Here is a 14,987-nt window from a genome sequence, read left to right on the forward strand (position 1 = left end):
TTAGCAATATACTGATAGTATACTAATTACCAAGTGCGATATATTCCTGGGATGCAAGGATGGTTCAATATATACAAATTGATCAATATACTACACATTGACAGAATGAAGGGAAAATAACATGATCATCAAAATTAATACAGAAAAGGATTTTTGACAAAATTCAACACATTTTTATGATAAAAATACTCAAACCAGGAATAGAAGGAAACTACTTCAACATAATAAAATCCACTTATCAGAAACCCACAGCTAATACCACACTCAATGTTGACAGGCTGAGAAGTTTTTCTGCAAGATCAGGAAGAAGACAAGGGTGCCTCCTTTTGCTTCTGTTATTCAACTTAGTATTGGACAATTTTGAGGCGTTCAAGACTGCAGTGGAAGAAGTAACTGCAGATGTGGCAGAAACAGCAAGAGAGCTAGAATTTGAAGTGGAGCTGAGATACAACTGAATTGCTGCCATCTTATGACAAAACTTGAATAGACAATAAGCTGCTTTCCAATGGATGAACGAAGAAAGTGGTTTTTATGAGATGGAATCTACTCCTTGGGGATGACTATGAAGACTATTAAAAAGACAACAAAAGATTTAGATTATTATTACATAAACTTATTTGGTAAAGCATCAGCAGGGTTTGAGAGGACTGACTCCAATTTTGAAAGATTTTTTGTGGATAAAATTATGAAACAGCATTGATGCTATAGAGAAATCATTTGTAAAATAAGAGCCAACTGATGCAGCAAACTTCATTGCTATCTTAAGACATTTGCCACAGCTACCACTCCAACCTTCAGCAACCACCACCCGGATCATCAGCAGCATTAACACTGATGCAAGACTCCCTCACCAGCGAAAAGATGATGACTTACTGAAGGGTTAGTGACAGTTAGTATTTTTAGCAATAAAGTATTATTAAGGTATGCATATACTATATATATATATATACACACATATATATATATTTCTAAAGAAAATGCTACTGCACACTTAATAGTCTGTAGAATAGTGTAAACATAACTTTTATATGCACTGGGAAATCAAAAAATTCACATGACTTGCTTTATTGCTATGGTCTGGAACAAACCTGCAACATCTGAGGTATGCCTGACTCAAAAGAAATGAAAGTAGGGTCTCAAAGAGATATCTGTACACTCATAGTCACATCAATATTATTCAAAATAGGTAAAACATGGAATCGACCCAAGTGTCCATCAACAGATTGGGTAAGCAAAATATGGTGTGTGTATGCATTTATATGATGAATTAGTAGATTTAAAAAGGAAGGAAATTCTATCCTTTCTTTTTTTCTTTCACTCATGCTACAACTGATAAAACTTAAGGACATTATGATAAAAATGTCAGTCACAGAAAGACAAATACTATATGATTCCACCCACACGAGGCACTGACAACAGTTACAATCACACCCACAGGAAGGAAGCAGAATCACCACCCAGGGGCTGGGAAGTTATTGTTTAATAGATACAGAATTTTGATTTCACAAGATGAAAGGAGTTCTGGAGATAGATGGCAGTGATAGTTCATTATGAGTGCTTTTAATATCATTTTAATAAAAAATGGTTAAGATGCTAAATTTTATGCTACATGAATTTTATCATAATAAAAAAATTACAGAACAAAACCCACATTTTCAAGTATTCAATTTAAAAAAAAGTATCCAATAAAATTCAACCTATAACTAAAAAACATCAATCACTTTTATTTGGATTACATATTTTAAAAATATACAAACATACAACATTCACAATATAAGTAATAGGAAGCCTTTTGCAAAGCTTATTTAAGGACAAACAAGACTATCATACCTTTGTTACAGCTGTTTTCACTTTCTGGTTTTTCTACCATAGGTTCTGAAGTAGGTTCTTTGTGTTCAGTTTTTTCATCCACTTTCTCTCTGTCTCTCTTCTCCAACTCACATTCCTTTTCCTGTTCTTTTGTCTTTTGCAGTTCTTTTTCCTTTTCTTGCTGCCGTTCTAGCTCCTTCTCTTTTTCTTGCTTTCTTTCCTTCTCCATTTCTCTCTGTTTTTCCTGTTCTCGCTCCAGTTCTTTTTCCTTTTCCTGTTGCCTTTCCCTTTCTTTTTCCCTCTCCTTTTCTTGCTCCCGCTCTTGTTCTTTTTCAAGTTCTTTCTCCCGTTCCCGTTCCTTTTCTCGTTCTTTCTCTCGTTCCCTTTCTCTGATTTCCTCTGGAGAGGGCTGTTTGTCCACTATGCCAAGCTTTTCATCCAGTCGTTTAAGTTTCTCTGCACATGCTGCTTTCCTTTGTTCTTCCATTCTTCGCTCTTCCTCTTCACGCCGTTTACGAGCACGTTCCACTGCTGCAGAAAGTTCTGACTGTTGCCTTCTTCTTTGCTTCCATATTTCATCTTCATCTGGGACCTGCTGCTTGGGGGGGAAAGGGCCTGGTCTTCCAGGTACTGCCTGTCGGTCTGGAGGAGGATGCTGAAATTTTAAAATAAATTCTCAGATGAGTATGACAACACAGGATATATCACAGACATATAGCAGGAGCAAAATTCTCCATGGAATACCAGAAAATTTCCCTGAAAAACATACACATTAAACGCAAAATCAATGTGGGGAAAACAGTATATCCAGATAAGTTTCTAGAATAGTTAATCCAGCCATCTAATATTATCTGAGCATGTACCTATCTATTGTGCCAGACATTAATGCTCACTCAGTATTTGCTGAGTAAAACTAGAAGCTGCCACAACATATATTTCTAAATCTAAATTTAGAGACAAAGGAAATTTAGAATATGAGTGCTTTAGTAGTAACTGCGAGAGATGGAATGCCTAAAGAGGGAGAAAAGAATCCATAAAGATGCAACATGGCACCACATGAGCTGAGATCGGGGTACAGTTACAAGGAAAGAGTGGACAGTCAAAGATGCCAAGTGAAGCACATAGAGACACTGCTGCTGCTGACACGCCAAAGGAGAAGAAATTCCTAGAAAGCAGGCTGGGTAGAGAATTTTTTTTTTTGAGAAGTCTATGTTTAAAGAGAGATTCATATCTAGAGCCCATGGTGGAGAGGGGATCACCTGAGAGACTGAGTTTTACTGATTTAATTTTCAACTGATGTGCTCTAAAACAATTACTACAAAGTCTAAAATCAATGTCAGCAACTATACAAAGACAAGCAGAATGAAAAAAAACACATGAAGAGCTGAAACATCAAGAACTTAAAAATGTGCTTTAAAAATACTGATAAATAGCTACTAGGGTGAAGAAACCTTAAAAGCCATGTAACTATTCAGAATTCCTACAAAAGAGATAACAATGATATGGTGAAAACACTGGACTGAATACTAAAAACAACCAACCAAAGAAACAAACCATAAATCCAGACTCTACCATTTACTAACAGTTTATCTTAGAAAAACTGCTTCATCTCTCTGGTATTGTTACTTAATCTATACCTCAAAGACAAACTGCAAAAACAAAGTAATTATATAAGCACACCTAATTTACACAGGGTAAGCATTTTTTTGAAAAGCAACTTTACTGAAGTATAATTTACATAAAATGTGATACATATATTTTAACTGTATAGTTTGATGACTTTGGACAAATGATAAACTTATGTAACTACTGCCCCATTCAACATATAGAGCATTTTCGTCAGTCCTCTGTATGAATCCCTGACCCCATGCAACCAGTAATCTACTTCTATAGTATAGAGTAGTTCTGCCTTTCCTAAAATTTCACAAAAATGAATACAATAAGTTATGTTGTTTTGTATCTGGCTTCTGGTGCTCATGGTAGGGGTTTTGGGGTCAGTGTACAACAACTGTTCGCTGAATTCTATTGCTGGATACTACGGCATCAGAAGCATACTGTTTCGTCTGTGGACGGACATACATTCGGATTGCTTCTAGTTTTTAAGTAGGAATAAGACAGCTACAGACATTCCTGCTTAAGTATTTGTGTAAATGCATGTTTTCGTTTCCTTTAGATGAATACCCAGGAATGGAACTGCCAAGTCATATAGCAACTATGTGTTTCTCTCTATAAGAAACTGCCAAACTGTTTTCCAAAGTGATTACAGGTTTTATGGCTCCATCAGCAATGTATGAGGGTGTCACCTGCTCTATATCCTTGCCAACATCTGGTGCCATCAGCCTTGAAAATTCTGGACATGTAACAAAATTTCAATGTGGTTTTAGTTTTCATTTTGCTGGGAACTAAAGATGTTGAACATTTTTCCATGTGCTTACTAGCCATCTGTATACCTTACTTTGTGAAATGAATGTTCAAATCATTCTGTTGGACTTTTTGGTCTCATTGTTGAGTTTCAAGAGTTTTTAAATACACGTACGTGCACCCACCCCCCCCCTCCCAATATAAGTTCCTTGTCAGATGAATTACTAATATTTTTCCTGTGATCTTTTCTTTGCCTTAGAGATGTTTTTAAAAAATCAGACTGATCAATCTCTTCTTTCTAATTCATGTCTTTTTTGTCTCATCCAAGACATTTTTGTTGGCCCAAGTTCATAAAGACTTTCTTCTACATTTTCTGCTAAATGTTTTAGTTTTAGCTTGTATGTGTATAGAAATGCTACAAAGAGCATGCAGTGGTTAAAAGGAAAATGACTAGTGCAGATGACGGTGATGGTATGTGCACCTATCACATCAGAGTGATCAAGGAAGGAAGGCCTGTGGATTGTTAATATCTGTGATACCTCAAAAGCAAAATTTTAGAAGGATGGAGGGATGAAGAGATTACCTATGCTAACTGCTGCTGAGATTAAGTAAATGAATACAGGAGAATGGATTGTGGCAAGATGGAACAGTCATTACTAATCTTGATAATAACATTTTTTCAAAGGTATACTGGGAGATCAAAGTATAACTGGAGAGGGTTAATGAGAAAGTGATGGCAGGAAGTGTAAAGAACTCACTAAAACAATTTTGCCATGAAGGAGAACAGAGATATAGGGAGGAAATTGGTGGTGGTGATGGGGAGGTGTGAACTGTAGTGAGTTGAAGAAGGGTTGGTGTTTAAAACTTTTTTTAAAGGTGAGAGACAATATTACTGGTAACCGACAAAGATGGGATTCAGGAACAAGTAGAAAGGTGGTCCTAAGGAACAAGGACAATAGAAAAAAAGTCAGTACAGGAAAGGTACTTGATTGGGAAGAACAGGTGCTTCTTTATTTTCTTAGAAAAATTAGGAGCATGCTAATGAGCTGAGAAGGAAGAGGGAAAGCTAAAGAAAGAGGTGCAGCTACAAGGTAAGGTTGGTAACTATTTCATAAAAATTATCAATTAGAAACACAGAACCTTTCCACTGTAACAAACAGGGCAAATAATACCTACAGTCCATTAACAAGCATTTAATTAAGATTTACCTGCTGTGCAAGCAACTTTGGAGGTGGTGGCAAGTGTGATGATGGTCCACGTTCCTATTATAAAGAAAATAATTTTTACAAAATAAGATAAAAAATATCTACTTCAAATATTTCTGACTGTAATGTTTTTCAGTGAGACCAAAAGACTGCAAAAAGTAAAACATCATTACTCTTTTCCTTTTTAAATAAAAATACATCAGTCCCTATAACTACATTCTATAGAATCACTCAAGCATTTCAATAAAGTTACAAACACAAAATAACTTTGTTAAAAGTAGATTCTTAGTGTAAAAATCCTAGAATTGTAGCCCAAGTAATCTGGCTGTGGAGAATTATGCCTTTAATTTCAAATTTTTATTTATATAGGTCCAATTCTTTTCATGGAATTTTTTTCCTAATGGCAGACTAAACTTTTTAAGTTTATATAAAGAAAAGAAACATTTAAAACACTGGAACCAGATATGAATGGATTAGTTACTTGTTTTTATATTTCAGGATCTCACACACACACATATGAAGATATGGTCTATATTTCTCTGTTCATTCATCATTCCCTATTATGTCAGTTAAAAGTCACACAAAATACAGGTTTTACTTAATAATTAATTTAAAAAACCTGCTTTTCCAGAATTCACAAATTTATTTTCCAACGACTCACCAATGGCTTATGAAATTCAAACTTGTGGTTTAGCATATACTACTCGACAACTACTAGTTCTTACACAGCTCTTATTGGTATGCAATAAGTCTATGGTTTATGTCTCTTTAAGAAAAAATATATAGTTTCCATTTCCTAAGTCTTTTTCCAACTCCATGATTATAAGATTAATTTATCCTTGTCCCTTGTCTGCAGTGACAAGAACCTCATGATTCCCACAAACCTGATTAAATGGCGGTCCTTTCCCATAGGGACCTTTTGCTACTGATGGCTGGGTAGGTATCTGAGAAGATGATTTGGTGTTGGAAACTTCATCTGGTTCTTTTCGGTTTTCAGTGTTTTCAGAGGCTTTTGAACTTTGATCCTCACTGAAGAATCAAAACCCAAGTGAAATAATAAATAGAATAGACAAAATATAAATGTTAAGTAAATGCATTTTCTCAACATAAAAAAGACATTACTTTCATTCAGTTTTGGGGGAAAATTCATTAAGGAATGAGGTGGCTTTTTAATTGAGCAGTGCTAATTTATTCACTCAAGAAATATACGCTATTATCTGCAATGAGATGGGGCCTGGGCTTGGACAGATTATCACAAGATATAAGCTGCAATGCCTGGGCTTGGCCAGATTATCACAAGATATAAGCTGCAATAGAGTACTTGTCAAATACAGACACACCCACTTGACACACAATATGATTCCATCATTTTCTATTATTCTATTATTCTCACCCAAAACTCTCATCTGAATGCAACTAATACTCCAGATAATTAATTATTCTCATTTACTCTAATTTGTTCTGATTTAGTGAAAAAGAGCAATCAAGCTATAGTATTTTAAAAGTAATGACAAATCACAGGCATCTCACAGCTGATAATCAAACAGCAATGTATTACAACATTATGGCTGAAAAACTATACCGATGTGTACATGCAAGCTCCTGTTTAAGAGCCCCATTTTTATGCTTTATGACCCATATATTCCTGACCTCGCCCCATGTTTTTAAAAAAAAAAAGAAAAGGAAAAGCTCCCATTTCCCAAGAACTTATTGCTCCTTGTTAAGTTAAAAAAATCAAAGACTTGAAGCAGCTGTTGTAACCCAAGTAAGTTTTCTCCAGTTTCATAAATATGGATCAGGTCAAGCAAGTAAAAAGTTTTAAATGATCCCTGATACGGTCTCTCAAAGTACCTCCATTAGATGACAAGCATCTATGCAGTTTTTAACTTTTTATTTTGTATTGGGTATAGCCAACTAACAAACAATGTTGTGATAGTTTTAGGCGAACGGGTTAGGGACTGAGCCATATAAACAGCTTCTTTTAAAAAAATAAGTATTTTCTTTAGAAACATCAGACTCTTAATTCCTTGATTATTCATACTTTGAAACTTTGGCTCATCAATCACCTTCCCACCCAGTAAAAATCCTCGGAGTAGGACACAGAAATTCTATAAGCAGGGAGCAAATACCTATCAATGAAAACTCTTTGCATAAATGGCTCATGTGGGACTTCCCTGGTGGTCCAGTCATTAAGAATCCAACTGCCACTGCAGGGGACATGGGCTCACTTCCTGGACTCCCTGGTCCAGGAAGATTCCAAATGCCAAGAGGCAACTAGGCCCACAGGCCATAACTACTGAAGCCCGCACTCTCCAGAGCCCGTGCTCTGCAACAAAAGCCGCCACCGCAAAGAGAAGTCCGTGCAAGACTAGAGAATAGCCCCTACTCGCCACAACTACAGAAAGCCTGTGAGCAACAAAGACCCAGAGCAGGCAAAAATAAAATTAAATAAGTGGTCCATGTTACATTAACAAATTCACACTATTATTAGTAACAGATATCACAACTTACCTGCTGTTTTCTTTAGGACTACTACTTCCTTGCTCATCATCATCACTGAAATTCAGCTGTTCTGTATAATCCACTTCCATCTGAGCACCTATTAAATTAAGGAGAATTCAGACTGACTGTTTCAAAGTGTATAAAATCTAAAAGTGCTTTATTAATCTTGTCTCCTACCTGCCCAACCTTCGTCAGCTTCAGCATCTAGGTTATCAAATTTATCAAGCTCCTTCAGTTCTGATGCACTAAGGATGGAGGGACGTTCAGGCTCAGAGGCCCATGAAGGAGGTGGGCCTCTTCCTCGAAGGCCTCTAAGCAGTGACAGGTTATGAGGGAAAAAGGATACCAAGTTTTAATGATACTAAATTAGGAAAATAGTAAAAGACTGGAATTTAGTTAACTTCAATTCAACATTAATGCTTTCTACATGGTAATATACAAAGTATTCTGCACTGGCATGTGTATGAAAAGACTTTAAGATTAACACATAAATTTAAGACAATACATAATGATGTTTCTTATGCAGATATTTAACAGCAAAATTTTCAAGCATTTAAAATAAAACAAATATACATTAGAAGTCTATATGGCTAAGAGTTCTATTCATCTGAAAATAAAGAACTTGAAGGAAAATCATCATTCAGGAGGATGCTCAAGGTTTACAATTAAGGAAAAAAAGAATGGGGGTTATCAATGTCATGGAAGGAAGACGGAGTAAAGTGCCATCCATTTTGGGGGCCACAATTTTCAGTTTTCAGAATTTTATGTCAAGTGATTTAATGTTTTAGAAGATTAAAGTATTTTTGTTCTATTGATGAAAGTTAACCAATTACTTGTTGATGACAAATGTACCTTGAAGACAGAATAATAAATCCCCACAATCTACTCAACCTCCTGAAAATCTTAACAAGTAGTCTTACTTGTTTGTTTCAGATAAAGAAGGTGGAAACCTCATGGGACCATGTAGAGGAGGATAGGCCATCCTAGGATACTGCTGAAACATCTGCATAAAGGAAACAAAATTGGTAAATTTAGCTACTAAGTTACTAAAAAAAAAAAGGTTACCCCTAAGCCTGAAATTATAATATATAGAAATTATTAAAATAAATAGCACTGTGAATACAGAATTTTATCTACTGGTATAGATTATCATTCACTGTCAATAACAAGCCATTTATAAAACTACTGCCTCTACCAAGTCATTACAAAGAGGTAAGAACTAGGACACATCATATTAAGAACTTCTGTTATCTCATTAACAAAGTTACATAAAAATAACTGCACGGAATTGAAAATAAACACAACATGCATGCACCTCAGAAAACTTCAATTTTCTTAACCAAGTTTAAAGATGTGAAATGATACAACGTGAAACCTCCATCCTAATGCAAGAGTAGAGTAACTGAGAGCAGATTTGTTGGTAAAGAACTCAGTTCAGATACAAGGATAGCCCATAACCCGAGGAAGGTGAGGGAGGAAGTGGGCAGGCAGCTAATTGAGGGATTTTCTATGGGTAGGGCATAAGTGGATTCTGAGTCAAGTTATTACACAGATAGTAGTTACATAAAAAGACCCAAAGATGATGCTCTCCATGGGAACTTGGCTTTGTGAATCTGACTTTAGGAAAATTTGTAAGATAGATTATGAAGACAACTAGTAATACCAAGGGAATTAACCTATGATTTATAAGGGAAGAAATGTCAAGCAGTGCTTGGTTATTTACTCTGCTCATATCCAGGTTAAATTATGTTTTAAAAAAATGAAATTGTATTACTTTAAATACATAATTTATATCCTGAAATAGATTAGTTTTTCTTTAAAAACAAAAAAACCATTAGATGAGGAAATTACTTCATACTTGAAGAAAAGCTATGCTTATATGATTGTGCTATGTAAAGAAGAAATTTCTAAGAAGGGTTGGGGCAAAAGTTAATTAAGGTAAGCAACAGCTGAAACTCAACTGGGGCAGCTTTGTGTTTGGGGAATACTCCAGAGAATTTTTGGTTCCATCTCACTTCCACACTGAAATTAGCAAATAGATAACTGGAGGCAAATGGTCATAGATTAAGTTGCATTAGATCCTTCTGCTGATTACTTAGGCATAGATATTATGTGGTGGTAAATGTTTAAAATTTAGGAATTTGCCTCAAGAACATTGTAGAAACAACTTTTCAATATATAATATTTTTAAAAATGTTTGTTTAGTGAAACACTTTATTTGAATAAATTCATTGATGAAATTGGTAACAGAGCTCACTTGATCTTTCCTCTTACCTTCCCTTATCCCACCCCCACATCTGGAAATTCAGGGGTCCTTGGAAGCACAACTTGAAAAATACCAGGAGACAAGTATTTGGATACAAATCATTACTCAAGGTCAGGTTAGCATTTAAGACCGATCTTATTATACACCCCAATAATTAAAGAAAATATTCAACAAGCAATTGTACTAATAATTGATTTCCCTCTATCTTAGAATGGTTAAATAAAACGTAAATTTATTTACTTGAACACATGTAACTCGCCATACAATTTCACAGTAGACTGAGAGCAAACAAAAAGAGGGCAACAAATTTATAGGAAATACAGGGGTCAGAAGTATATATAGTAATACATACTTTCAAAATTAAATTTCCCCTGCCACTCTTAGGTTCTTTTTTTTGAGGTGGGGGTGCAATGTGTGGCATGTGGAATCTAATTCGCTGACTAGAGATTGAACCTGTGCCCCCTGCACTGGGAGTGTGGAACCACTGAACTGCCAGGCAAGTCCCCTCAGAAATATACATTAAATGAAACTACAAGGACAGAATCAGCAAAACCCAGACTGTGAGAAACTCCACGGGTAACAAACTGTGATAGATATGCTCCAAAGAAAGTAAGAGATGGAGGCAAAGATACCCATAGATAACAAAAATGCTAAGAAAAATACCAACCAATCTCAAGAATAGATGGTATCTGGATCCTAATTAAGAGACAATCAGGGAAACTGGAACAATGACTTAGTATTTAAAGAAGAATTTTTTTTATATGTGTGATAATGGCACTGTGAGCTTTCCCCTAGTCTTTCTCTTTTAAAATCTAATCTAAAATATATATGGATGAGATGATCTACTAGGATTTGTTTAGTAATTCCAGGTGGTGAGAAATGTAAGTGAAACAAGATGTACCACAAATTGGTAATTGTTGAAGATGTATGGCAGATAGGGGAAGAAGAAAGTTCCTGCTTTCTTTTAATCATTTCTATTTTTGAATGTTAAAAATATTTCATTATAAAAAGATTTTAAAAACACTTAAAGGTATATTAATAAAAACTTTAGAACTAAAGCAGGTATTAACCTTTTTTGTGCCATGAACAACCCCTTTAGCAGTCTGATAAATCCTATGGACATCATCTCATAAAAATGTTTTTAAATGCATAATTGAAAACACAGGATTACTAAGAAATTAATTATACTAAAATTCTGTCCCCACGATATTTAAAAAACAAAATTTGTGATACAGTAACATGCATGCTTCAGTAAGTAACACTAATAACTATTTTGAAGTTATGCTGAGTATAAAAAATATTTGCAGTATCTTAATGTAATGTTACATGATGCCTATAAAGGATAAAACTCAGGTACTGCTGTGATTGATTCCTAAATTCATAATCAAAGGAAATGTTAATTTTTAGTTAGATGTTAATGAAAATAAAGACCTAAACTTTTCCCCATTCCAATGCTTCCAATCCAGAGCAAAAACCTCTTATTTAACCCCTTGCTGATTCAACAATACTCACATAAGGAGGCATCATAGCTCTGTATTGAGAAGCAAGGGCAGGCTGTTGTCCATTCAGTTTAGCCTGTGGAGGACCACAAGCTATCCTCTTTTCTACCACTTTGAGGATATCACTTTGCTCTGATGTTCCAGCTGTGCTTTCATCCTGGCCAGGCTTTTCATCTTGGTCAGATGTTAAAGATGAACTAGCAGATTTGCCACCATCTCTCCAACAAGCAACATCTGGTGTGAAGAGAGATAGGAAAAAAAGAAAACAAAATCTCAAAATGGAACAGAGTGAAACCAAGTGAGGCATATTTCAAGAATATTTAATCAAGTAAGCACAGTGAAGGAACAGTAAAGTCTAATCTACTCTGTACTAGAAATCAAGTAAGCATAGTGAAGGAACAGTGAAAGTCTAACCTAGGGTGTACTAGGTATCTAGGCTTTGAAGGTGTTTAGGTAGTCAGAGCAGTGACTTCCAAAGTAGAGAGGATACACCTCAGAGGGTACCTCCAGAAGCAAACACTGGGGTTGGGGAAGAAAATATTAGGAATTCCCTATCAAGCTTCACCAGTTTTTGATACAGAGATTAAAATCAGTTATACCAGAGTAGTCCTGAGGGAAGGGAGTTCTATACCCCAAAAGGATTGATAGTGATGCATGCTCTCATTCATTTTCCATCTATTACTGCCTATTACATGTGCCCAAGCGCACAGATTTAGTGTCTGTGTAACCTGATTCAACTACATGTAACCAGATAAAACAGATAATTGGTTTTACAAGGAAACCCTGTTTGGTTCCAGTGGTCTCTACTCCTTCTATTCACACCTGGTGTAGTCCACTCAACTGTGTCCCAGGATTGGTCTGTGCAACCTGTAGAGTAAGACAGATGTGTTGGCGGTCTTCTGTGAAAACAGGCTATGAAAGCCTAGGGGTTTCCATCTTGAGTAAGAGATGTCTGTCTGTCCCTCCTTATTTTTTCTGAGGAATTCATGTTGTGAGCTGCCCATACACAAATGAGCCATGAGAGAGCTTGACACAGTACGCCTAGTCAAGTCAGCATCAGATGAAGGCTTCACTGTAATTTTGATGAGAACCAACAAAACCTGAGGCAGAACCCCCAGCTAAGTGGCTGCCAGATTCCTAACCCTCAGAGACTGAAATGTCCAGTTCAATTTGTTATCTTACTGCCAAATACATTACACAGCAACAGATAACTGGTGAAAAGAAACTAAACAATAGTGGAGTCGACACTACTATTCCTAATATAAACTCATCAACCACATAACAATAATTAAAAAAAAAATTATCTACTCAGATCTGATAAGAAATAGCCAAAGAAATACAAAATGTATCAGGTTATAAAAATACATGGATTTGTAACTATTACTGCAAAGAGGAAAACCCTGTACAGGGTCCAGGGTCCTTTGAGGTATCTGTTAACAACACTATGAATCCAACATAACTCATTAGACATTTTAAAATCTCTCAAAGATTTTACATTTCTATTTTTATTTTCTGCTTTATAATGCATATAATACAAGTATCTCTTACTATTTAAACTGATTAGCTCCTCAGTTTGAATTCAGAAAGCAAGGGATCCCTGAATATTAGCAGAAAGCAAATGAATGGATAAAATTTATACATAAACATCTGCATATCGGGGAGGTTTGCTAAAAATTTTTACTATTGTAAAAATAACCAAATACTGATGTAAGTTCTCTAGTCATTTTGTTAAAATGCTAACTTTTGATTTAGTAGGTTGGTGTGAGGCCCAAGACACATACTTCCAACAAGTTCTCAAGTTAAACTGATGCTGTTCACGTAAAAACCATACTTAAGTGGCAATCAATTATAGTTACTGTCTGCCTTTTCAAACTACATACAACAGCAGCAGGCAGGAGGTTGTATCAAAACAGAACACAAATATAATCTCACTCTACACTTTTACTAAGAGAAAATATTCTTACTTGGTGGGCGTAAACTGGGTCCAGGTCCATAGTTGTCATCATTTGCTTCTTTTTCTTTTTTTTCCTGATCCCCAGCTGCCTGTAGGCTGGGAAATTCTTGTTGAAAATGACTATTCACCTGGATTCCTAAACATTAAAAACAACAACAACAACAACATATAATACTGAAGATAATACAAAAACCCTTCCAGGATAGAGCTCTCTCCTTTTTCTGGTAATTTATTCCACACTGCAATGGTGACTGTACATATCCATAAAATTTTCAATTTATCTACAATTAGAATCCCTTGCAAAGTTAATGAACAGCCATGAGGAGAAAAAAAAATCTGAGAAAGGAATCTGCCAGACATCGTTCTGGCAGACTCATTAAAATTGGTGCAGCAAACGAGGAGAGTTTCACTTCTGTTTCTCTTTTATTATGACTCCTTTCATTTTCAACACAAGTTAAATTTTTTTGCTAATAAATAACACTAAGAATCAGTTCAAACAACATTACTAAAACAGAATTTATGAATCAACACTACAAATATGGTGAGGCTATGATGTTTTTGTTTAACTGCTGAGATACTGATGGCACCTCACTATTCACTCATTTGCCTATCTACCTGCCTGCCTATTTTACACTTCCATAAACTAAAAGAACTGACTTTATTAGCTTGAGGGCCTAGACGGGTTTCTCTGTATGTTTTACAGACATATTTGCAAGTGGGGAAATTAAATTTTGTTGGGAAGCCCATCATTCCTAGCGGGGAGGGAAGTATTACAGCTACTATCCTTGATGGCTATTCTCCTAGATCTTCTCTACAATGGAAACTGGGAGTAGCATGCTTGAAACAGAAAAGGTTAAAGGGCACGGATGGAGATTAATATGGTTTACAGCAATCAACATTAATGTCTGGGTATTTTCTGTCTCAGAACTGAAGGCACAAGATTTTGTCTGGTTACAGAGGGTAAAGACAGAGTAATATGGGGCTTGGGGTATCTTAAAGACTACTTCTTTGATTCCTATTACTGGCTCATATATAGGTCTTAATACTGAAACTTAACTAGCCCAAGAGATTTTTTTAAAAGATCCTTTTTTTTAAGGGTCTAATAATTTCTTTTGACAGTGTTCTCTGCCCCTGCCAAAACAGTATAATTTGTCCCTTATCTTCTGTCTGGCTGTTCAGTAACTATCAAGCCTAACCAGTTTCCCCAGCTAATGTCTACTTACCATCTCCTTGCCCACCTTGCTTGTTACTGGCCCATGATTTGGGAGCAGGTGCTACTTCTGGGGGAGCTGCAACCCCAGGTTTTGGTTGTGCTGGTGGAACTTCTGGTGCTCTTAAAAAAATATGAATCCATTATTTCAGATATTGTATGTTTAAACAAAATAAATATT

General features: G+C 35.7%; 1 protein-coding gene across 27 annotated transcripts in view; it reads right to left on the reverse strand.

The window, feature by feature from the left end:
• The window catches only part of PRRC2C (proline rich coiled-coil 2C), a 95,318-nt gene that overhangs the window by 49,470 nt on the left and 30,861 nt on the right, over positions 1 to 14,987 (reverse strand). For 23 of the 27 annotated variants that reach the window (XR_015143488.1, XR_015143485.1, XR_015143486.1 and 20 more), the window contains 9 exons: positions 14,820 to 14,929; positions 13,607 to 13,732; positions 11,656 to 11,876; positions 8,798 to 8,880; positions 8,055 to 8,188; positions 7,887 to 7,974; positions 6,260 to 6,404; positions 5,379 to 5,432; positions 1,831 to 2,464 (listed from right to left, as the gene is read on the reverse strand). Coding sequence is in view for 22 of the 27 variants with exons in the window: in XM_086344709.1 (XP_086200835.1) it covers positions 1,831 to 2,464; positions 5,379 to 5,432; positions 6,260 to 6,404; positions 7,887 to 7,974; positions 8,055 to 8,188; positions 8,798 to 8,880; positions 11,656 to 11,876; positions 13,607 to 13,732; positions 14,820 to 14,929 (1,595 nt within the window). In the remaining 5 variants the exon portion in view is untranslated. The remainder of the gene's footprint in view (positions 1 to 1,830; positions 2,465 to 5,378; positions 5,433 to 6,259; positions 6,405 to 7,886; positions 7,975 to 8,054; positions 8,189 to 8,797; positions 8,881 to 11,655; positions 11,877 to 13,606; positions 13,733 to 14,819; positions 14,930 to 14,987) is intronic. The other 4 variants (XM_086344701.1, XM_086344699.1, XM_086344703.1 and 1 more) reach the window with 1 other exon arrangement.

This window comes from Bos grunniens, chromosome 16 (genome assembly GCF_055505025.1).
Source record: "Bos grunniens cultivar Pamir isolate PY7600 chromosome 16, Bosgru_T2T1.0, whole genome shotgun sequence".
NCBI classification, from domain to species: Eukaryota; Metazoa; Chordata; class Mammalia; order Artiodactyla; family Bovidae; genus Bos; species Bos grunniens.